The sequence below is a fragment of the Bidens hawaiensis genome, unplaced genomic scaffold (genome assembly GCF_021521415.1).
Source record: "Bidens hawaiensis isolate Kalapana, Puna unplaced genomic scaffold, B.hawaiensis_p1.1 tig00002338_1, whole genome shotgun sequence".
In the NCBI taxonomy this organism is placed as follows: domain Eukaryota; kingdom Viridiplantae; phylum Streptophyta; class Magnoliopsida; order Asterales; family Asteraceae; genus Bidens; species Bidens hawaiensis.
Genome location: NW_027491126.1, coordinates 1,504,433 through 1,528,918, shown reverse-complemented (window position 1 = coordinate 1,528,918; position 24,486 = coordinate 1,504,433). Strand labels below are relative to the sequence as shown.

Genomic DNA, 24,486 nt, shown 5'->3' with positions numbered 1-24,486 from the left:
AGATTTCAACATGCATGTGGTACTATAACACGTAGTTTAAGTTCGCACTACCGTGAAGGGTTATACATGTTATATATTTGAATATTGTGAAAATTGAAGCCCCATGTGGTGAAATTCATATCAGTCTGATGGATCAAACCGCCTATGGTGTTTGCCATGATGTCTGGCTCGTCAATACCGTTCCGTTGAATGGTAATGGGCCTCATAATTTCATTCGTAGCCAAATTATGCCTTTAAGTTTGAGTCTTTAATAGTCTTGTGTTCTCATATCAAGATGATTCATATAAGAGTATGCTAACCTTTGTATCAACTCCTCATTAGTATAATCTACCTAACTCGTATCAATATTTATTAAGATTTCTCATTTGGTCTACTATATATATTACGTTTACTGAAATAGTCTGATGACATTAAAATTACCAACAATTTTACGGTCGATCAAATGTTGCTCTCGTTGTTGATTGTTTTGTATTATAGCTCACTACATTAGCAAAAAGCAAAGTTCTAATGTAAATTGTCGTTTTTCAAAAAGCGAAGTCTTAATGAAAAAGGAAAAAGCTTAATAATATTAGACTTTAAGAAAATGATAAATAAAACTGTAATACTGAAATCATGAATTTTACCGTAGCAAAAGCATTGAAGTTTAGATGAAATAATATGATTGTTTTAACTTACAGTGGATACAATTATGATGATCGGTTATTGTTTGTCTAATCGAAATCGAAGCCAGATGATCGGTTAATCCAAGCCCTTAAAATCGAACCATCGGCTATATCTGTTGTATACTTGTATTTGTGTTCGGTTTTGTCATGTGGGTTTAATTAAATAAGTTGCTACCTAGGACAATAAATGTTTCTAAAAAAAGAACCTTATTGGTCCAGAAAGGTTGTTTTGAGAAGCTTTAACGTGACATGTTCGTGCAAGTGGATCTCTCAATGAGCCACTCAACTGATTGCCGTGTGTATATATTAAATAACACATGTCAATACAATATAACTTAATTATCCGTGACGGCAATATATAGTGAACAAAATTAATATCCTGATCACGATTTTGACGTATCATTACATCATATGAACACCTTCTCTAATCTCTCCTTTCCTTTCTTTAATTTACTAATTTGTTCTACCATCATTTTCAATTTACAAGTTTGGATAATCATTTCATATGAATGTTGAATAAAATATAAGAAAACTTGAAAAGAAAGAAATAACTTTTTTTTAATTTATTTTTATGTTTTGATTATCAAACGACACCTCAAGTATCAGTTACTTTTATTATTTTTGTTTGATTCATAACTAGTACCTCGTGGATATAGCTCTTTATCATCCCCGTATTGTGCAAGTAGTTCTTACTATTGATGCATGTTACACTATCTTACATTCACTCATCTCGGTATTATGCAAGTAGTTCTTATTATACATGATATTCCTTAAGACAGAGTTGTACTGGACAAGATTTAAACAACGCAAGAATGCCCAATAGCTAGATGGACATGTATGTCCCTTACAATTCTATGTAGTTTAACAACATATATAGCTATCAATCTATCATCATTAACCTTGATACATAGGCGATAAAATACTGTCAGGTGCCTGACACAACGAGTAAACAATCCAAGAATTTCTCGCTATAACTATCATCATTAACCTTAAAACTTAGGCATGATTGATCTTTTTTAACCAAATGCACCGCACCTAGAACTCTCTCTCTCTCTCTCTCTCTCTCTCTCCATATGCTTGACTTTACACTCACATGCATTCTCTAACTTTGTCACACTCGGGTCTTGTCTATAGAAGGAGATTGATGAAGTCCTCAATCGGAATCAAGACTCGTTCCCAATCTCAGGTCAAAAGTTTCAGGCTTAAATTCAATAATTTAGGCCCATGCATTTCAAGCCCTAATATTAAATCAAAAACATATCAAAACTAAACCGAACCCATATGTAAAACCGAAAACCAAAAGCCCAAATAATGAGTTTTGGAACATGCAAAAGCTGTAATGTCATGTAAAAGCGACCCGCGCACAATGAATACAAGAGTACGAGGATACTAGAATATAGTACATAACTATTGGTGTTATATTTAAGAGATTGAATTTAAGATTACATTATAAAACTGGAACTACCCTCACTCAAAAGTAATGCATTGATATGACATCTTCATTAGAAGACAAAGAGTGATAGGTGACACAAACCAAATATGAAAAGCTGAATGAGACATTCAATCAGGGTACGGTTTTTATTGCAGAATGCACAAGTTAACAAGTCGCTAGATACATTTGTTTGTATTTTTATTCATGTAATAAACTACTAAAAGGTTATTGTCTAGATAATATGAGCAAGTTATAATACAACTTTCGCTACCTGGTGTACAAGTCAGTAATTAAAACTGAAAGAAACTGCATAATTTATAGTCCTCTCGTGTCATGACTCATGAGCGATCAAAAGCCAAATTTAACAAGTAAACAAAAATATCTACGATCTCCTTTTATCTTAGTTATATTTTGTTACTAACTTATTTAGTAATCAGTAGTAGATAATTAATTCATCACTCGTTTATCTTGTTTCTATACATTTTTTTTGAATAATATGTGATTCATTAAAAGATAATGTTTACATTGATTTTAGAAGGCAAATATATAACAAATTGTGTAGCTAGCTCTTTTTGAACATACAATCACAATTTCACATCTATTACATTCTCCCCAATTTAGATTATTCTAACTTTATTTTAATTTCAACAGGAACATTAAACTTAAAATCCAAAGCAAAAAAGTGACATAAATAAAACATGTGAATTAAGATTATTTCGAGATGTTAGTCACTAAGTGTGTGCACTGTGCACGGCGGGATAGTAGAATATTTTCCCAATATAAAACTGTAGAGGTAACTTCTCCCTTGAGCCTGAACCCATTTTGGTTCGGCCTCGTCTTTCAGCCCACATGGTTCGGCCTCCATAAGCTCATAGTCTCATACTCATAAATCATAATGTTGACTTATGCTCCAAAAAGGTTCATTAGCAGGCAAATTAATGATCAAAAGAAATTGCAAATTACTAAATAATGTTTATTCCGATTAATTTTAGAAAATTAAAGCTTATGGCATTAAAAATAAATAGCTGACTTATTGGACCCAACACATAATATTAATTTAATGACTCACAAACATTGTAACCCATATATCCACTATATAAAGAGGCCTCGTCCTCATTGCGAGAGACCTTCTCGACGCTCCTTCAGTCCTTCATACTCATAACTCGTCTTCTCTACTACCTTCATAATACAATTATATACATGTCAATCTACAAATTATGGTGTTTTACATTAGAGGGTGGTCATACAACTTCGACTTTTGACCCCTTCTAACAAGCTTATTAATGGTCTTCAATATAAGGAAGGAAGACATTATTATTATATCAATCTAACATTGACTCTGCAAAAACAAATTTTCAAATTAAAATTAATACATGATTCTTTAATGTCAAAAGGAACACTAAATAGGTCTCCTATTTATTAATGTAAAAATAGTTCTTAAAACACATATTATAAAACTTAAATAAATTTAGAAGAATAAACTTGTAAATTTTTAACCGCCAACCAATATAGAATGCTAAGGTACTACGTAGGGGTGACCCAATGGTAAAAGGCCACTGCCAGCTGACCCAGCCCAGCCGTACGGAGCCCTTAAGCGCCTTCAAGTTATCTCCAGTTCTAGGGAAAATCCACCTGCCCGAAGACCCACTGGTGGTAAAACCCGGCCGCCCTTAGGATCGAACTGGAGGTCACAACAATCTCAGTCTTTCTGCATTGAGCCACCCATGTCCCTTCATAATATTGTAAGAGGGGTTCGAACTTGGGTCTCTATTAAAAAACCCATGCTCTCTACTAGAGGTGGGCAAACAAACTGGTTAACTGGAGCGACCCGAAAATTGAACCGAAACCAAGCTGGTTTGAAACCAATTATGTAGAAACCAATTTGGAACCGATTGAAACCGGAGGTTTGGAACCAGTTTGTAGTTTTCTCCACCAAAACCGGTTTCAAACTGGTTAACCGAACCGAAACCGGTCAAAACCCGAACCGTAACCGATCGAAACATGGTAAGAAATCGATTTCAACCCGAACCAAAACCGATCATAAATCGGTTTTGACTTTTGTTGATTAAACCGAACCGATTTTAAGTTTTAAATTAGTTTGTACACCTCTACTCTCTACTAATACACCACATTGGGAAAGACTGTAAGTAATAAAAGTAAAATTAACTTTTAGTTCGTCACAATTTTAAAATCTATTAAAATATAATGAAGTAAATAAGATAGAAAAACATACCGAAATGAGATGTGGACTGGAGTAAAAGTAGGGATGGCAACGGGTCGGATCTGGGACGGGTCTAGGTATTCCCAGACCCGAACCCGATTATAAAAACCCGTCCCAGACCCGTCGGGTTTTTATCGGGTAATTACCCATCGGTTATCGGGTAAACCCGCGGGTTTCGGGCATACCCGTCGGGCACATCCAAATTAAACCTATCGGGTTTTGACAATATACATATATATATATATATAATATAATAGAATAATATTAAACTTTTCAAATGTTACGATGGCTAGTTATCAGAACTAACAAAAGCAAACATATGTATATTAATTTTTAATATTATTATATGCTAAACATATATATAACAAATATATAAAAAATTATGTCGGGTATATCGGGTATATAATCGGGTAAATGGGTCAATGTTATCGGGTAATCGGGTCGGGTAACCGGGTATTTTATAAATCCCAAACCCGTCCCAGACCCGCGAAAAATTTCGAAACTAATCCCAAACCCGTCCCAGACCCTAATGAGACGGGTAATACCCGTCCCAATTATGTCGGGTTTCGGGTATTCCCACCGGGTCCGGGTTTAACTGTCATTCCTAAGTAAAAGGCCCCATTAGAGCTAGCCAGCCTAATTCTTCTGCAACGGTCACATTTGTTTCAAAGACGCTCCATAATATCCTTTCCTTTCTTTCCTTCCGTTAATACTTATACTTAATAATAATATAACCATCTCCTCCGCAAATCTATCTTTCTTCATAGCTTCATTCAATTTCAATTTCAATTTCAGCAGCTTCATTCAATTTCAATCTATCATATTCATATTCATGGGCTGCTTTTCCATTTTCCCTTGTTTCACTTCCTCCAAGCATCCCAAACATGATAATAAATATAATGCACTTAATCCAACCACGCCTACTTCCTCCGATTCTTCTCCGGATCAGGTAACTTCATCATTTTTATTATTATTAGCTTCTTACTATTAATCCACGTTTATGGTTTAATTAATAATAATAATCTGCTTCAGGGATTTAAGAACAGCTGCCACACTGCTTTAATCACGGCGCCCACCGAAGAATCAACCAATATTCGATCGCTCCAAACTCACTTCTCCAAACCTAGGTATTATTTTGCTTTTTACTTCCCGGGCGAGCTACTTTAGATTAAATTGATATAAATCTAGCTGAGCCCGAGTCTCAAATAAAGCTTCTTTGGTTATTGAGCCCGAGCTTTAGTCTTCTATGGGAAGATCGTTTAGGCTTCGACCCTTGACAGCCCTAGTGTACTTTTATATTTTAACTCTTTTGAGCTTTTATGCATTCATTTCGCATTGCACGACCAGTACCTCGAGTCAATCTTAGGCTCGTTTGGGGTTTATTCATAAAATATAATAATATATAAATTAATTAATAACTACTAAACGAGTTTACGGCTTCCTTTTTTTTTTAATAATTAGAATTGTATATAAATTAAACAATAAATACTAAACAAGCGGAGCTTGAGTTTGAAAAAACGACCAGCGAGCCGAGCTCGAGCTCTGGTAAGTCAAAACAAGCCTAGTTGCACTCGGGCTCGGCTCTGCTCGTTTACAATCCTATTCTTTACGGTTAACGAAGCTTGTTTCATATGATCAAACACTTTGATTACTTGTTTTACTTTTCTTGTTAATTGAACATTTAGGGATGATAGTGAGGGTCAGGTGATCAATGACAGTGAAAACAAGACCTCTGCTATAGATTTAGATGTCGATAACCATAAAGATATCTCAACTGAAGATGTTGAAACCAAAATTAAAATTCTTTCAGTGGAAAGTAAACAGAATAAGTCGAAAAAAGTGAAAGAGGAATGTGAAAACTTAGAAACTGTTGTGCAAACTGAAAATGAAATCAAGAAAGAAACACAAGATAATGAGGGGGTTAATGCTGAAATTGAGAATGAAAGTGATAAGGAGAAGGAAGTGAAAACAGATGTTCAAGGTCAAACTCAAACCGTCTCGGATTCCAGTGCTTCAAGCTACATATCATATCCACCAATGCATAGATACCATAATCATGTAGTCAATGAAAATGAAGATCAAGTTGTTATTCAACAATATTCATCCGAGTCTTTGTTTTCTTTGTCAATAAATCCCAGGAGGCAATCAAAGTCTTTCGTGGCTGAAGCCGATGACAAAGAAGTCAACAGTCCACTTAAAACCAGTTCTTCACCAAAAATGACTACAAAATCAACCAACTTTTGTCCTAATGATTCTTTATTGAACCCGATCGAGAATCTTGCTCAATGGAAAACACTATCCGTTTTGGACCTCGACCAAGAAAAAGAAAACTTGTATGAAGAACAAGAAAACATTACTATCCCGGTAAGTGAAGATCCCAGCTTTAATGCTTGTGATCTAAAGAGTAAAGTGAAAACCAACACTGCTGTAACTACAAGTCTTTCTAGCTGGTTGGTTGAGCCCGAGAAGTCAATGGCAGTTAGCAACCAGGAAGAAAGTCAATATTCTACTGGGAACTCATATGCATACTCTGATGGGACAACTTCTTGGAAGAGCTTTGAGGAAAGACCGATTTTAGGAGCTTGGACAATTGATGAAGTCAAGCAGGTATCTGCAAGATCGTCTCCAAGAAAGTCGCCATGTCGGAACCCTGATGAGCCGATCATAGGGACTGTTGGCAGCTACTGGAGTCATACTATGCAAGCCACTGATTCTTCAAGTTCTTGCTCATCTCCCTTTGGAAGGTCTGCAAAATCCGGAAGGAACAGACAGGTATTATGCACTTCTATACATGTTTATAATGTTAATATAACAAAGTTAATGTGTTAGTATTATTCAGTTTATATATTATTACAATAATATTGTTTCGGATTGAGACTATTTCGGAAACTCAAAACCTAGTATTATTCAGATTTAAGATTCTGACCAACGGTTCCATGGCTTCAGTTATGTAAATAAGTTTGTCTTATTGTTTTATAACGACAATAGAACCGTCAACAGTTTGGTTCTTTCTTTTTTCTTTGGTAAAAGCATGCCATTTCAAAAGTATGAAAAGTAGAGAGTTTTCTAAAATGAACTTGTAAAATCTTAGAGAAATAATATTAACATGCTTAGGAAATCATGAACTAATTCGAAGTTTCTGACATTTAAAAAAAAATCATTTTATTATTAATTAAAATAATCCGTAGTAAATAAAAGTCATAATAAGAATATAACTAAAAGAATATTAAGTTGATTTAAAAATTATTGAGCATGTAAAACAATAAACAATTAAAAAATATTTAAAATTTAGATTTGGAAGAATGAATAGACAGCATTTCGAAGGAAAAATATCAAGAAACAGGTTTTGTACCCTTAATCTCCTTTAGAGTGAATGTTACAGAAATGTGGATTGCATATATCGCTTTTGATTATATTCTATGTTAATTCGTTTGTCGGTGTCACCGTCAAAAAACTAGGGTGTTGCTCGGGTTTTTAGTAAGGGTGGGTCCACCCCCTTCTTCAGCCGGGATTCTAACCAATTGAATGTTTTGTGTTTTTGCAGAATAAATCTTTAAGCTGTCACTCTTCTCCCACTAAGAGGAGGCTGGATAGAGCATTCAACAAGGGTGGTGTTTGAGTTAAAAGTTTGAGTTTGGGCAACTTCAAAGTACAGTCATCTTATTTAGTTTTCAATATTTATGTCTTTTAGATTGAATAAATGGGATGAAAGTGTTTTCATCTCCAGTCTTGTTACATATTCATTCCCCTTTTTGTTTCCTATCATTTAGAATCCATTTGTGTTTGACACAAGGGTTTTTGATTTTTTGGAATAATATCCTCTCACAAATTCATGTGTTTTGGATTATCTACTTCTGTTTCATTAGTAGTTGGTGTATAGACATGGCTAAAGGCTAAATTTAATGGGTATAATTTTATTTTTGAAAAACAGTTGTATGTTTTTGTCAAGTTCAGCTTTGGCCATTGACTAAAATGCATTTTTGATTCTTGTTGATCATAAAAAAATTTATTGGTCACATAAAGCAGTGTTTTTGTTGGTGGTGAGTGGTGACTATGAATGGTGGTATAATAATCATTTTGTGAAATATTACGTTTAGCTTCGCCACTGCTGGTGTCCCTATGTAAAATCGCCATTGAGAATCAAAATGTGGTCATGAAGATCTGAAATGCTGCTACATTCTCCATCATGTGGTTTCATAATGCATAATCACAAAATCATATTCATATACTAAAAAAGGATATCATAAGTTCCAGAGGATGCACATAAAAAGGCAGATTCACTCTTAGAAAGTTAAAAGCTGTAAACTCCTATCAATGGGATTGTTTGTAGTGTAAAATATAGTGTGTTGTTATTGTTAACCCTTAATACTATTTAAGGAACATCAACACGAACATCCCCTAAAATAACTAACGCCTTCAATATAAAACGCAACTAACTAACTCATCAAGTCTATGGGGCAGCAATTCCTGACCCGAACCACAACACAGAAAAAATCATACATATTCTGTTAACATATTTGACCCCTGTTTAAGTGTTTACTACAGAAGGCATCATCATCATGAGAGATTATGTGCTAATACCAGCATATCTATCATGTAAAAAAAACACTCATTCATGAGATCAAATGCTAATAGCAGACTCATATCATCATAATGTTGAAAAAAAAACCAACATTTTTATATCAGACAATTATTGATTCAAGATTGGATCATAGACCACCTGGCTACACTAAAAAATCAATACACATCTGATTAATATAATCTATATCTCTAGTCCAAATACAAAATTCAAAGAATCAACCATTTCACAGACACCAAAATGTAAACTTTAAACTAACCAAGTTAACTTGGACAAATACATCTTTCTGATTACGCGCTAACGCCAGACGCATATCATCCAATGACTGAAGGTAAGAGACAAATATTAATCCAAGATTGGATCATATACTAGTTTTGATTTATATCTCAACTTCAAACACAAAACTCGATGAATGAATCAACTATTTTACAGACATCAAAATGTAAACTTTGAACTAACCAAGTTAACTTGGACGAACCGATCACATATCCGAACCAAAATTCAACAACAAATCGTACCAATTTCCAAAACCCCAACTTTTCTTCAGATCAGACACAAACTACACCGAATAATACTCCCACCAAAAGAATTATGTATAACACTACTAGATCTATAGCTCTATAACAGTAAAACCCAATAATATCATTGACCGACGATGTTAATCGAAACCGATCTGTGTGATCGTGGTTTGGGGGTTAAAGATTGAAGAACAGAGTCTCTGAATTTAGAAGGCATTGTGACATTAACTCTTCTCTGTCTCTGTCTCTTGGAGCTGGGTTTTGATTTGGAATTGGAATTGGAATTGGAATTGAAATTGGAGATGATGAGGTTGTTGAAGTTGATGGGTCTTCGTCTACGTGTTACGATTCGTCGTTGGATGTAGGGAACACCGATGACTGATCCAGCTGTGACTTGGTGGATTGCTTTGACCAGGAGGTTGAGGCCGAAGCAACGAGAAGGTGAAGATGGGAATGAAGATGATGAGGATGATGATGAGAGGTTGGAGTGGATAGTGATGATGGATGAGTGAGATGGTGAATTGGGTGATGATGATGATGATGAAGATGTTTGTCTTTGCATGGTTTTTGAGGTTTCTGAATCTGAAACTTGGATTGAAGAGAGAATTGGGAGAGAGAGATTAATGAAAGGATTGGTGAATCGAGGGAGACTGCTTTGGGTACGTTTCTAAGTATTATATACAGGGGATACGGCCGGTGAGACTTTAACTAACAAATCATTTTAAGTCTTCAACATTGAATTTTTGTTTAAAGTCTCACCATTTTGAAAATGTTAAAGTCGTGTTTCCACGTTACCATTTGCTTGTTTGTTGTCACGGCCTTAATGCCCCCAACGCAACGTTAAAGCTTCACTACCATGCCACATCACTTTCGTCGTCCTTGTTGAAGCTCCACAACTAGCAGCCTAAAAATAGTCTGTTAATAAGAATCATTAAGAGACTACCACATAAATCTAAACAAAACGCCACATTATTAACTACTTCCGCAATTTATTTATATCTAACCTAATTAAATTACTTCCTTAATCAAAGTAATAGAAACTAAGTAAAAGTTAAAAACAAAAGCATACAATATCTTAAAAAAATGCATGACCAAAAATATAAACATACATAAAATAAGAAATTAAATTTAAGGGAGTTGATGACATTTTCATTATTTCTTCACATAACCTCAAGTCCTCAAGTGCACTACCAGTCTATTCAAATCCATTTGTGTAAAATCCATGGATGCATGGGATGACATTCATGTGAACAGCTGAAACTGGAAACGTTATTTTTCATATAATAATCTTTTTTTTTTGTATAATCAAACAATGTTTAGAGTAATAGTGAATGTTGACTGGTGGAGGGTTGAAGAGCCTAATCAATACATATAACCATCATCCAGAAGCTGGGAACCCAACATGTTTAAGTTTATGCATCTTATTTGATCAAGCATGTAATATCTCATTCTTGAGAACCCAATCCAAAATAACAACATATCACTATAAGCTTTTATGTAATTTAGGGTGTGTTTGGATTCCTCATTCCTTATTATTCACTCTTTATGACTTGTGAAGGATGAATAATTCCTTATTATGTTTATAGAGTGTTTGGGAACCAATAAGTCCTTTTAACTTTCTTCTTATGAAAAAATAGGTTTTGAATAAGTTGGTATATGGTAACTTATCTCTTTATTGGTTTAGAAAATTCATTCCACCCTTCCATTTCACCCAAACACTTTTTAAAATCAACTTATTCAATTATACAAAAATGTCCTTTTTAATCATTTTACATCAATAAATTAAATAAAACACTTTTTAAAAAATAACTTATTAACTTATGTTAATCCAAACACTTTTTCGAAATTCTTTATTAAAAATTTTTAAGTCCTTTTCTACTTATTACAAAAAGGTGTTTTCAACTTATTAAGAAATCTCAAACACACCCTTACTAAAAAAAACGTGTTTATAAGGGCAAGTGTACTGGGCGGGAATTCACAGCGAAAATGGGCGATTTTTTGGTGGAACACCGCCCCCCCCCCCCCCGGCGATAATTGGGCGAAAATGGGCGGTGTGGGATATATTTGTCGCCTGCTCGCTTGAATAATAATAATAATGTTACCGTTGGGGGTAACGGCTATATATATGAAAAAAAAATTTTAACTATATATATATATAAACATACACCTTCTTCTCCATTTCATACACAATTCATACCCCAAATTCTTCAAAAAATTTAGCAAAATAAATCCTACAAACAACCCAAACAAACCGACACTCGTGGAAGTCGCCGCTACCATGAGAGAAGTCATCAAAAAACAAAAAAAATGTGTCGAGGAACTCAACGATGTCATGAAAGAAACCAGCAAACAACACGAAAAGATTGACCAAATGTTGGAATTGCGGGAATTGAGTGAAAAATACGAATCCCTCAAAGCGGCCGGGTTACACGAAGAGGCCGCATTATTGCAACGACAACGAATTGAAAAAATGCGCAAATATTATGAATATTAGTATGTTATCAAGTTATGTTTTTTAATATTTTTAGTTATGTATTTTTTTTTAATTTTAATGCATTATTAGTTATGTTTTTTAATTTTTTTGTATTTCTTTTTATATTTAATGCATTTTTATTTAATTATCTAAATAAATTGGTTTTTATTTAATTAGTTTAGTTATATAAATAATTAGTTATAAAAAGAAAATAATAAAATAACACACTGTGGGTTAAACTTATAGCCCCTACACCATTATACCCAAAAACAAATTTTCACTCCATGCTAACTGGGCGCCACGTGTCACAATTCGCCCCAATTGTAGCCCCTCCACTACACATAGTCTAATAGACTTTAACAAAATAATACTCATTCCGTCCCATTATAAGTGTCCAAAAATGATTATTTTTTTGTTCTTACCTGATGACAATAATGCCCAAAGTCAGCCCGGTTAAAACATCGTGGACGGTGTGGGTAACTGGAGGCCTGACAGTAAGACCGGAAACACCATTACATTTCGATTTACGAGATCTAAAACCCACCAAGGCCACCGTAGAATAGACATTTCACACCCACCGTCACAATGCGAAGAGCTTCTTCTATTATCGCCTCTTCCTCGATCCCTTCGGGCATCCACCGAACAGCACGTCACTTCTTCTTCTCGGAGATGGTTTTCAACATCTGTACGATCTAAATTCTCCGGCGGATACTCCAGTGCTGTTAGGTTTTCTCTATCGCTAGGTGCTCTAGCCGCCGGTACCGTCGCTGTATCACGATTGGTGGAACAAGAGGCTTATGCTAAGGAGTGTGATCCTGTACCCAAGGATGTTGTGCTTTATCAGTACGAAGCTTGCCCCTTCTGTAACAAGGTTAAAGGTTAGTTGTTTTTTTAAGCTCGAGATCGGTTCTGGCTTGGCTTGGCTTGGCTCGGCTTGTTTATTGTTTATTAATTTTATAAGTTTTCGGGTTTTTGTTAAATATTTTGAGAAAAATCTTTAATAAGCCAAATCTCGGCTCGAGCTCGGTTGTGCAATGTGAAATTAATATATTGAAAGTCCAAAAAATGTTCAATCTTAAGAATACACAAGGCTCGATATGTTTAAACGATCTTTCCATACAAGGCGCGAGCTTGAAAATAAACGAGCTTTATTTTAGGCTTGAGCTCGGCTCGTTTTGACTTGGCTAGTTTCGAGTTATCTTTTTAAAGCTCAAGCTCGGCTCGTTAGTCGTTTTTTTCAAGTTCAAGATGGGTTCTGGCGGCTCATTTATTATTTATTAATTTAGATGTGTTTTCAGTTATTTCTATACGTTTTGAGAAAAACCTTAAATGAGCCAAATCTCGGCTCAAGGAAGTCCAAAAAAGTTCAACCTTAAAAAATATTCAAGGTTCGAGGAGCCTAAACAATCTTACCATACAAGGCTCAACTAGCTTGATGATTAAACGAGCTTTATTTTAGGCTTTTTATCCATATGATTTTGAGTAGCTTGAGAGCGGCTTGGCTCGTTTGCGCTCCTAGTGACAGTCAAGTTTGTTCCAAACTAGGCCAGGATGTGCAGGGTTTAATTGGATCTTTGTTGCTTTTTCAGCATTTCTGGATTACTATAATATACCGTACAAAGTTGTAGAGGTGAATCCATTTGGTAAGAAGGAAATCAAATGGTCCGAGTATAAGAAGGTGCCTATATTGGTGGTGGACGGTGAACCGCTTGTTGATTCGTAAGGTACTTTCTTCATATATGAATTGAATCTGAATTTATGTCAATAATTGTCATCAACAATCAATCAGATAAGATATTGCACGTTTAGTTGGTTAATTGATTTATCCTTTGAAGACACAATGTGTCTTTCTTGCAGCTATTATTGATCAAATGGGGAAGAAGATTATTCCTGTGAAAGCTTCATCAGTTGTCTCTAATGATGATGACGAGACCAAGTGGCGCAGGTTATTATATCTAATTTCTCTATCTAGCGGCTAATCAATCTATGTGTTTTTTATACTGTTAATGTTACATGTTCCAGTAAAGATATTGCTATTTATTGTTGAACCATCCTCTATTTAGAGGGACAAGGTGTTCATGGTGCTAAAGTATAGTATGATAATGTAGGTGGGTTGATGATCATTTGGTGCATATGCTATCACCAAACATCTATCGGAACACTGCTGAGGCTTTGGAGTCCTTTGACTATATTGCTAATAATGGTATGTGTACACGTTTATGCATATAATGCATCTTGTAATCATTGGATGTGTTTCTTGTTATAATAAAATGTGTAATAAGTTCTGCTTCTGTACTTGTAGGTAACTTTAATCTCTATGAGAAGTATTCAGTGAGATATGCTGGGGCTGCTGCTATGTATCTTGTGTCGAAGAAACTGAAGAAAAAATATAATATTACTGATGAACGAGCAGCCCTGTATGACGCTGCAGAAACATGGGTTGATGCACTTGATGGCAGAGACTTTCTAGGTATGGTCATTTATGATTTTGTTTTCGCGGTTAATGTTGTGCTAATTATTATTTCATTAGGTGGTTCCAAGCCTAATTTGGTTGATCTGGCTGTTTTTGGGGTGTTGAGACCTATTCGGCAGTTAAAGTCGGGCAGAGATATGGTGGCGCACACCAGAATTGGTGAGTGGTTCTCTAGAATGGAGAGTGTAGTTGGAGAATCTTCAAGAATAAAGGCATGAAATCCTTGTTACAATCATTGCATAGAAGTCAAAAATCAAAGCTAAACAACAGGCAAGAACTCGACCTAGACATTCATATTCGGCAATGCAGTTGCTTTGATTCTGAAGATCATAACACTTGTGCAGGCATACAATAATATAGATCATGAAGACGATCTACATCGGGGATGGATGCAAATTGCAGTAAAACATTCTGGATTTCAACTTTTATCATTCATGGAATGGATTCACTACACCAGCAATGGTGGTTTTGTTAATTTCTTATTCTTTAGACCTGGTTTGGTTTGTTATAAGTCTGACAGGCGTTCACTGTAAACCGTTTTGGTATGTAACTTGTGTGCACAATCCTCTTTTACTTGAGAGATCTCTCAGCTTAGATGACTTCGTCTAGCTAAAATCAATCAGACCTTTGCTTCGACAATCACCATTGCAAGGAGTTACTCATACGACTGCTGATAATAAAGTTTGAATTACATAGATACCGGGGGTGGACATGACTGATTGTATACCAACTTGGTACAGCGGAATTAGAAATCAAGTTCATAGCAACCGCAAAACATGTCTAGATGCTACAACTGATTGTCAAATGTCTACTGTCGAACCCCAATATGATATAACCCAGCCTAAATCATACCAAGCTGGCAAGCTCTCATCTAGTCATCTCGTGCTTAGACTGTTAGAGATGACTCAATTGCAAAAATACAACATCATCCACTTAATCCAATCCCAACAAAATCTGCTGAACTCTTGTCCGTGGTGTAATCTGACCCAAACTCATTACCACCTTGGGCTTTGCTACGGCCCAAGAGCAAAAGGACAGATTTATCCGAATATAACAAGCCTTATACCGTTTTATGTACGTGACAGGGTGAGCAGAAAACCGAATTAATCGAAAAACCGAACTGAAGCACTAACCGACGGTTAATTTTTTGTTTTTCTGAAAAACCGAATTTTCGTTTTCGGTTCGATTTTCCATTTTTAAAAAACCGAAAAAAAATCGAACCAAACCGATTGATGGTGACAAAGATTATGAATATGATGAATATTGTGACTAAATTTTGATGATGAATAAGATGATAAATGAAGATTATGACTAAACTTTTAGTTTTTTTTTTAGTTAATAACTTTGTTGAATTTTAAACCATACTACTCTAACAACTTTGTATTAGTATGGTTCTATGTAGCACGCGTCTATTTTTGTTTTTTGACGTCAATATATATGTTTTATCTAATACACTCTTATAAGCTTAAAATCATCATTTGTTTAAAAATTTCTTTTGCAATATCTACACATAATTGAAAAAAAACCCGAAAAACCGAAACCGAACGGTTAGTATATTCAAAAAACCGATGACTTCGGTTTGGTTTCGGTTATGCCTAATAACCGAACCGAATCGTGCTCAGCCCTAGTACATGAAATGCACCAAAGTGTAATTATTATTAGATTAAATAGATCTAATATGTTTTTCAAAGACAATTTTTTTTTACTTCCCAAGACTCGACTCAAGATTTTTAAGTATTTAAGAGACTTTGTCTCTATCACTGAGCCACCAACCTAGGACAAATAGGTTTAATATATAATTTCTCTAAAAACATCAAGCCGGTTCACAAGAAAACCGCCAGTGATGTATAAATAAGGCATCGATTAATTGTATCAAACAGTAAAACAAGATATCTAATTGTGTTGTATAATCCTAATTACTTTTAACCTAAATACGTTGACAGAAAATGTAAATACTCAAAATGTCTTCATTGCGTCTTTATATCAAGTATATCTCAATTCTAAATCCATATATAGCCCGTGGTAATGCATATACTAGGGTCTCGAAATTCAGTGGACCGTGACCAAATAATTCCCAATAAATACCAAGTATAAAATTAATAAACAATAAAATCAAAATCAATTTTATTTTTCCTTTGAACTTTCACCTTCACCCATGTTTTCTCTTGAATCAACTATCAACGAAATGGCATTTTGAAGATGTAATTAATTAAAATGCTCACAAAATAACCGGTAAACTGTTGAGTGCATTGAATTGGAAAAAGAAACCATCAACTTGAGAGAAGAGATATACGACATAAATGTTCTTGCAACTAACACCTCTTGAGGGACCGTGCAACATCCGAGGAAACAAAGGAACAATTTGTAGAAAATACGACCCTTAGAAAAAGAAAAGAATTGTTGGTGATTTTTTAGTGTTGTTTTTTAAGTTTCTTAATTTTAATGAAGAGTAGTATTTCTTGTCATTTTTTTATAAAAAAAGAAAAAATAAAGTTTTAAATAATTTTTATTATGTAGTTAGAAACTAAAGTATTAAATCTTCTTCATAGGTTTGGAACTTGTATTCTAAATCTTGAGTTTGACAGTTTGTTGCGTTGGCACTAGATGGCCACATCACTAATCAAGTCTTTGGGGGCGTCTTTATACCCCACTTGCTGTCACAAACAAATATGAAAATGATGTGGGCTTCCTGACCCTGATGGATCAACAAGGGTTGGGGGTCTTACTCTTGGCCCATGCCTCAGCTTTCTAAAGATAAATACGCTGTCTGATCCGCTGCTTCAACTATAGGTTGTTGATACAATGGCTTAACCGGTATTGAAGGGGAATTTAAGATTTGGAATAAAGACCGCAAGTCTTATGTTGGAATCTAGTCCCCACTGGGTTTACCTCAGAAGAGGAGATGGCGGGCTTGGGCCAGGGATGGCTCGTGGGACAGCGAAAGTTAGGGCTTTAGGTCCACACTTAGTTAATGTCTCCAAGTTTAAAAAACGTTACATATAGATATATTATAATGGGTAAAGTAAACTCAAAAGTAATATATTGGTGTGGCGGTTGGCTTGATTATTACTAAAGTATAGGTTACTAGTTCAAAACTTGTAATAAGCAAAAAGAAAACTTCTTAACAATTTTCATGAAAAGGTCCTAAAATCTTGTTTTGATTTAGGCCTCACATTCGTTGAGCCGGCCCTGGCTACGCTCTATATCTATCTTTGTCTTTAAAATATATAGATTTTTTTTATGTTTTGCATCACTCAGGCTCTCTCTGTCTCTATCTATATTAACTCTAAATATAGAGATGTGTTATTCAATAATTCATCACTTCTCTAAATATTTGTTAGTATAGTAATATGAAAAAATAAAATAAAATACATGCTTATGAGTGAGATAAAAAACTATAGATAAAGAACCTGATGTGTTAAATTAAATAAAATTTAGAGATAAATTTAAAGAAATACGGTAAATAGTTATATTATAGAGATGAAAATAGAAAAGTTGATTAGAATACACTTACAAAACATTTTAGAGAGTGTGAAAGGTGAAAGTCATTTCGTCAACCAATACATGAAACAATTTACCCCTTTCACATAGGGATGATAAAAAAGCCCGAGCCCCGAACCCAAAACCAATACATGATACACGAATTGAATGGAGTGTAATATATTTTCACTTATATGTATGGAGTGTAATATATTATAAATTGTAATAATTGTTGTATGAATAAAAGGTACAAAAGAGTTAAATTGATAAAAAAAATGTACTTGAAAATCTCAATGGGGGTACACCCGATACCCGACAGGTAATAGGCTGGGTATGAGACACAATTTTACAAATAGGCATGGGCATGATATTATCAATGTCCGGCCCGTTGTCATCGCTACTTTCTGATTGTCCAGTTTTCAGTCATCTCATACCAAATAGCCTTACGGGTTGTGTGTTGTGAAGAGACTTTAAAGCCTTAGTTAAAATCACATTACTGTCATGTAGACGGTGGGACGACTTTAAAGTCCTCTGCCATTTAGGTTGTGTTCCCGTGTTCACTTAATGAAAGAAAAGAAAAACTTTCATTTCTTTCTCATTCTTGTTATTCAATTTAGTTTCCATTCTTTTCCATCCAGTTTTTTTTTTCAAATCGGAAAGAAATCATTCACTCTAAACCTCCTGCTTTCTCCTTATTTATCTTTTCTTTTTTCCCTTAACACTCTGTTCCCGAGTTCATATAAGGATGGAAACACTCTATTCCAGAGTTCATTTAATGAGAGAAAAGAAAAAAAAAGAAAAAGATTTGTTTTCGTTTGTTTCCTATTTTATCTTTCATTTCTTTCGTCTCATTTATTTCCAATTTGAAAATAAAACATTTTACTTCTAACTTATGTTTTATTTCTTCTTGTTTTCTTTTCCTTCATTTAATGAAATTCAGGAACACAACTTTCTCTAATTTCCTTTTTCTTTTTCCTAAAAAAACTCTTAAACATAATAATTTTTTAAATGAAACTTGTTTCCTATCCTTTATTTCCAAAGGAAAAAAAACTTGGGAAAACAAAATAATAATATGTTTTTGTTTAACTTTAATCTAAATTGAAGGTCATGATCAAATAAGGGCTTAAAACCATAGCTTGAGTTTACTTCCTCCTAAAGATGACCTTGACAATCGTTTCCTATGTAAAAGATTTAGGGTTTGAAAAGATGGAATGATCAGGCGTATTAGATCGCATTTTGAAAATTGTTTATAGGTGAGTGAGTTAATGCTTTCAAATCGCTTTTAGATTACATTTTAAAGATTTTTAACATAATACAATGATAAAATATAGAAAATATTTAATATGTAATTTTAAAAGTATTAACTTATATAACTTCTATGCTATTTTTATAATCTTTTATAATAATATACTTAATTTGTATAAAAAATTTACTAATAAAGTTAATACTGTTAGACTGTTAAGAGAGAAAAGAACTGTTTTTAAAAGAAAAATGAAAATACAATATGATAGTTTGTTAAACACATTTATTAATTTTTTATAGTCTTGTGTATTGGAGAGGACGTTATTTTTCTTATTATATGTTAAAGTTAATTTTAGAAAAAGGAACATGATGTATAGATTGTACCCCTTTTAAGAAGATAATTAATATATGTTTATATGTATCAAAATTTGAATTAAGTAGCGTTAGATGGCAAGAAAACATTAAAATTTGAATTAGACATGTTAACAAGAAGTGTCTTTCTCATGGATCAACATAAATGACAAATAGTGCCATGAATTCATGACTTGTTATTGCAGTTGGGGAGAGTATCTTAAGTTTAGCATGACTCATATTCCATTTGGAAAGTTGTTGATTTCAATGGTTGTTCAAAACTCATTAAATCATGAAACCACCATTTATAATAAATAAGTTTCATATAATGAGCTTAGCATCCCAACCGGGATTTATCGAAGTGGGCTTTCAGACGATAAGTTTTCCTCAAAACAGGAGATGTTGAACTTGGGCTATCCATCGCTATTTGTGATTACAGTTGTGTGGGGTCATCTTTTACCATTAGGTTAAATCGAGTAGCTATGTTTTTATTCATTGGTAATTCAAAAAAGGTCATAACTAATTGATTGTGGGTGGTTCATGGCTGGTTTGAATACTATCAGCCACTACAGTTTACATATATCATTTAAAACATATATCTACAATAGATATAAGTAGCTCACTACTTTTTAAGTATGAACATCTTTACTCCCTCAACTCTATCTCCTTGTTAACAACCACCGAACCTAAAAAACACCACACAACCAAATTTGATGAATATGTTCTTCTCATGTTCACTCTTGAAATGCTTGTATAGTTTTAACACTAAATCATTGCTAGTTGCTACTAATTAGACGCTAATTTTTGTCGTCACTTGGTCATACTGATGGCTTTCGGCCGTGTGTCGGCAATAAGTGTCTTATCAATCTAGTGTTGGGTACATGTAATCTCATTTGGCTTGTTAATCGTCTTGTCATGAATGACATTGAGGTGTTACTAAACAATACCATAGATGTAACTCAACCACCAAATACAATCCAAAATAGCAATATATTAATGATAGATAATAAATTGAAATCATATTTATAATTAAGATGATTTCATAAAAATATCAACTTTTTTATATATCCAAAACAATAATTAATGTAAGCATCAAAAGACTTGAATTCACCTAGGTAATATATTAAGATGTAACTTTTTTACTTTTCCCATGATCCTCAACTATCCCTTGATTCCCAGCCAACATCAAATACTTATCCTTTCTAGTAAGATTTGTGCACTCAAACCCCAAAGCATCAGCAAGCTTTTTCTGAATATAGTTAGCCACATCATGGCTAGACTTGCCACCGGCGCGACAAGTGAGCTCTTTATTCAATTTACCGAGCACCCGAACATGGTAACTCGGTCTAGGATTCATCAAGAAATAAATAGGGTCCAAACACTTGAGTCCGCTAGCCGTCGTGCCATAAAACATGGTCACATGTGTGTTCATTGCAACTGGCACAATCTCATCCGTTAACTCAGCGAACAACGAGCTAAATCTCAATAAATAAGGCTCTCTACAAGTAGTCCCTTCAGGGCAAACAACTAAATCGCCTTCACTTAATAACTCGTGCATGGTTTCGCCATCTTGCTTCCTGTCTCGTGTTAGTCTAACGGTTTTTATCGGTGAAATCATTTCCGACATCTTGCTTAGACTATAAGTAACCGCGGTTAGTGGTTTACCAATGGTCATGGTTAAGAAGACCGGGTCCAAAAGGGTTCTATGTGTACAAACAAATAGAACACCGGTTTGTTTGTTTTTGTTCTCCCATGAGTAATCACAACCTTCTATAGATATATTTACGCCTGTAAAACCGCCTACAATACGTGACATATGGTAAGGCAAATATATGCCAACACAAAGCCTGATTATTGCAAGCAAAACACCTAGAGGAAACCATAGAAACATGCATAAACTCGCTAATGGTGTCGGTAAGAAAGCGAGCCTTCCATCATGGAAAACTAGAGGTTTCGGGTACCTCTCTCGTGGCATTATTGTTCTTGCACTTCTTATATTATCTTCTTTGCTCACCACATAACCTTCCTGTGAACAAATCATCAAATTATATTAGGTTTAATGTTATGTAAATAATAAATACCAATTAATTAATACTTAAACTATTGGACCACTGATCAAAACTAAGTAATCAAGATGGTTGGTTGAAAGTGTGTACTTTTAATGATGCTGCCAATAATAACAGATTCAAAAGTTGTCCTTTTGCATGAATCATTTTCAATCAAAGACTTCTAAGCCAATATACAAGTATGGGCTCAAATTAAGACTCAAATTAATATTTTCCCTTTATAAACATATAAACAAAAGAAATAGAGTTGTAATACAAGAATGATTCAAAGTAGTCAGTCACACATACCTTGCACTGGGAGATTAACAGTTGATCATGTAGGCTACAACTTCCAATACCAATATCTGCTTTTCTTTCACTTCCAAACCATTCTTTTACTGCTTTATGCTTCTGAAGCACACCTGAACTTGTCACAAAACCACTAAAATACCCTCTAAAACTATGCAACTCAGTTCCTATCACATCGTCAACACTTAAATATTCTTTACAAAACCCTTCAACCATCACTCTAGGCACCCTTGTAAAGATTAAAATTTTAATCCCATAGCTTCTTGAAGAAGCAAACAACTCATAAACTTGAAGATTCAAATTTTCAAGAAAAAACTTGGGCAAAACTGCCCTCCCTACATTACTCATATCCTTCAACTTAAGCCCACAAAAGGTGATGAATATCATCAGCCTTAAACCTGACTCATAGTCAAGAACAAGTAACAAAGGGTAAGATAATAATAACAAGAATGCCCTAAGTATGCTACCACCTTCAAAAGCAACTAACATGAAGTATGGAAAGAAAGATCTTGAGTTTAATAGTAGGGTGTTTTGGATATCACAAACTAGGGTTTGTTGGTCTTTGTTTAAGGAACATTTTATGAAGTTAGGGAACAGTGGAGGCTGATGGTGTGGTGTTTTGTGAGATGGGTGGTTTCTTAACAAGAAAAAGCCATGGTTTTTAACCTTCATAGCAGCTCTGTAACATGAATTTGCTAGCAGTTGGTATACTAACCAGTCTGCTAATTTGAGAAAGACCATTAGGAAATCCATTATCTTTGTGTGTGTTAGTTTTTGTATGTGTGTGTGTGTTTTGAGATGGAGGTGTGGAATGAAGGACATATATATAGAAAGAGATAATAGGTAACTTATGACAATATACAAGAGGGTGCAAAGGGAAGTTGACAAAAAGAAACGGTTTTATGTATTTTATTTTAATCTTTTAGTATAAAATCAAAAGAGGATTACAGCATTTGATTACCCACACCTGTGGCATTAATTACATACTCAACATACACTCTTGAATTACTACCTGCTGTTTGACTTTTTGTTTTATGTTTTTTTTAACAGCAGTTTGACTTTTTACATATAATTTATGACTTGTTTTGTTTCACAAACAATAAAATTAAAACACCTTACATTGTTTTTCGGTGTAATTTTGGGTTTACCATTCCGTTTTTAATAAATTTTTGTTGGTAGTTAAAAAACACATAAAATACATTAATTTTACAAATTATTTTTAGTATATATCAATACTTATAAGTACTATATATACCTCTATATTTTAATAAATAAGTTACATTTGTTGTATGGTTTGTAATCATTTTCATCATAATTAAGCAAGCATCCTTATAATAATAATAATAATAATAATAATAATAATAATAATAATCCTCTTTATAAACGTTTTTATATCGGAAATATAACTTAATTTGTATGATATCGGCGTTGACGTATATTCTTTATAATTAGATTTTGAATTTGTGACTATTAATTTTTCGTAAAAGACTAAACTAGCTAGATTATTGTTATTCATGAAGCTTTAATTTCTTCCTAGGTTGCCTACTTGTTAGGTTAATTAACAGGTTGGTGACCGTTCACCATGTTCATTCAATTCATTTCATTTCTATAAGCAGTTGGGTAATAAAATTCCTTCCTTAATTCTGACTCCACCATATATATTCTACTAGTTTTTATATTATTGTTTCAAACGGAACGAGGACTTTTTTATTAAAAAGATCTACCAAAATATTTTTAATTTATTCAACAAAAAGTAACACTCCCTATCAATCATAGCAAGCCTCTTCTGTTTTTTACTTTTGAAAATATTACAAATTAACAGCCTACTTCTAGCAAGTAAATAATAAACAAAATAAAGCAGATCAACTGGTAAAACTTAAATTGCCACATTAGTATTTTAATTCCACAATATGCAAACTACGAATAGTTGTTTCCACCAATGCTCAACTAATGTTGAAAGGGAAGTGATGAAGATTTGAGATTGAGACCGCAAGGTCTCAAGTTTGTATTCAATTCCAATCGGGTTTTACCGTAGTAGGTCTACAGAATTTTGTCTGCGGTCACAGGGATGTAAACAGGTTTTTATTCGTTGGTCGTTCGGAAAAAAATGATTAGTTGTTTTCCAAATCAAATATTGGCATGTGGCTTTAACTTTCCTTTTTCTTTTTTGGTATGTCTCTTGTTTTAAATTTCTTAGTATCGTAAAATATAGTTAGTTTCTTTACTTTAACGAAGACCTCACTTACATTTTTAATTTTTGTAGTTATTTACATAAAGTCTAGTTTTTTAGTTTTTTTAGTTACTACAAACATGTTGGTATTTGCTTGCTTAGTGTCAAACAAAATATAAACGACCGATTATATATAAAGATATATCCATGAGTTTATAAAATTTTATAAGATGCAATCTTAATGTGAAAGATAAATGCGTAAATTAATATGTTTTTGTGTTTCAAAATGGGGTTACGACACAACTTGTTGTCCGCTTACTTGCCACTTTAATGTATTTTTTTGGAGTTTAGCAATGAAAAGGTATTTGAACTTTATGAGTAGGTTTGAATCGTCGTTTCGAGGTAAATTTTAACTTCCCTTAACTTGAATTTTTTCTTCCAATCAAAAGCCCTAAAGCATCGGTTTGAAATTCGAAAAAAAAACTTAATGACATTAAATGTTTTTTAACAGAGGTCTATTGAGAGAAAAAT

At 33.9% G+C, this 24,486-nt stretch overlaps 2 protein-coding genes and 1 pseudogene across 3 annotated transcripts; 2 read left to right on the top strand and 1 right to left on the bottom strand.

The window, feature by feature from the left end:
* The first annotated feature begins 128 nt into the window (after positions 1–128).
* On the top strand, positions 129–8,055 carry LOC143618678 (uncharacterized). Its single transcript, XM_077090788.1, has 4 exons — positions 129–192; positions 5,265–5,442; positions 6,001–7,087; positions 7,860–8,055. The coding sequence occupies exons 1-4, from the start codon at positions 129–131 to the stop codon at positions 7,932–7,934; spliced, it is 1,404 nt and encodes a 467-aa protein (XP_076946903.1). The 3' UTR covers positions 7,935–8,055.
* Positions 8,056–12,470: 4,415 nt separating this feature from the next.
* On the top strand, positions 12,471–14,854 carry LOC143618306 (uncharacterized; annotated as a pseudogene). Its single transcript, XR_013150982.1, has 6 exons — positions 12,471–12,763; positions 13,475–13,609; positions 13,743–13,830; positions 13,994–14,088; positions 14,188–14,355; positions 14,416–14,854. The product of XR_013150982.1 is annotated as an uncharacterized LOC143618306 (transcript).
* A 5,550-nt stretch (positions 14,855–20,404) lies between these two features.
* On the bottom strand, positions 20,405–22,872 carry LOC143618300 (glycerol-3-phosphate acyltransferase 1-like). Its single transcript, XM_077090566.1, has 2 exons — positions 21,786–22,872; positions 20,405–21,457 (listed from the first exon to the last, which is right to left on the bottom strand). Exons 1-2 carry the CDS (start codon positions 22,605–22,607, stop codon positions 20,555–20,557), a joined length of 1,725 nt encoding a protein of 574 aa, XP_076946681.1. The 5' UTR covers positions 22,608–22,872; the 3' UTR covers positions 20,405–20,554.
* Between the last annotated feature and the right edge of the window lie 1,614 nt (positions 22,873–24,486).

Excerpts from the sequence above, each read along its gene's own strand:
- LOC143618678 (XM_077090788.1), top strand. The coding sequence starts at position 129 with ATGGATCAAACCGCCTATGGTGTTTGCCATGATGTCTGGCTCGTCAAT. Across the intron at positions 193-5,264 it reads CAATACCGTTCCGTTGAATG|GTAACTTCATCATTTTTATT; the intron begins GTAATGGGCCTC and ends TCTCCGGATCAG. Across the intron at positions 5,443-6,000 it reads ACTCACTTCTCCAAACCTAG|GGATGATAGTGAGGGTCAGG; the intron begins GTATTATTTTGC and ends TTGAACATTTAG.
- LOC143618300 (XM_077090566.1), bottom strand. The coding sequence starts at position 22,607 with ATGTCCTTCATTCCACACCTCCATCTCAAAACACACACACACATACAA. Across the intron at positions 21,458-21,785 it reads TGTTAATCTCCCAGTGCAAG|GAAGGTTATGTGGTGAGCAA; the intron begins GTATGTGTGACT and ends ATTTGTTCACAG.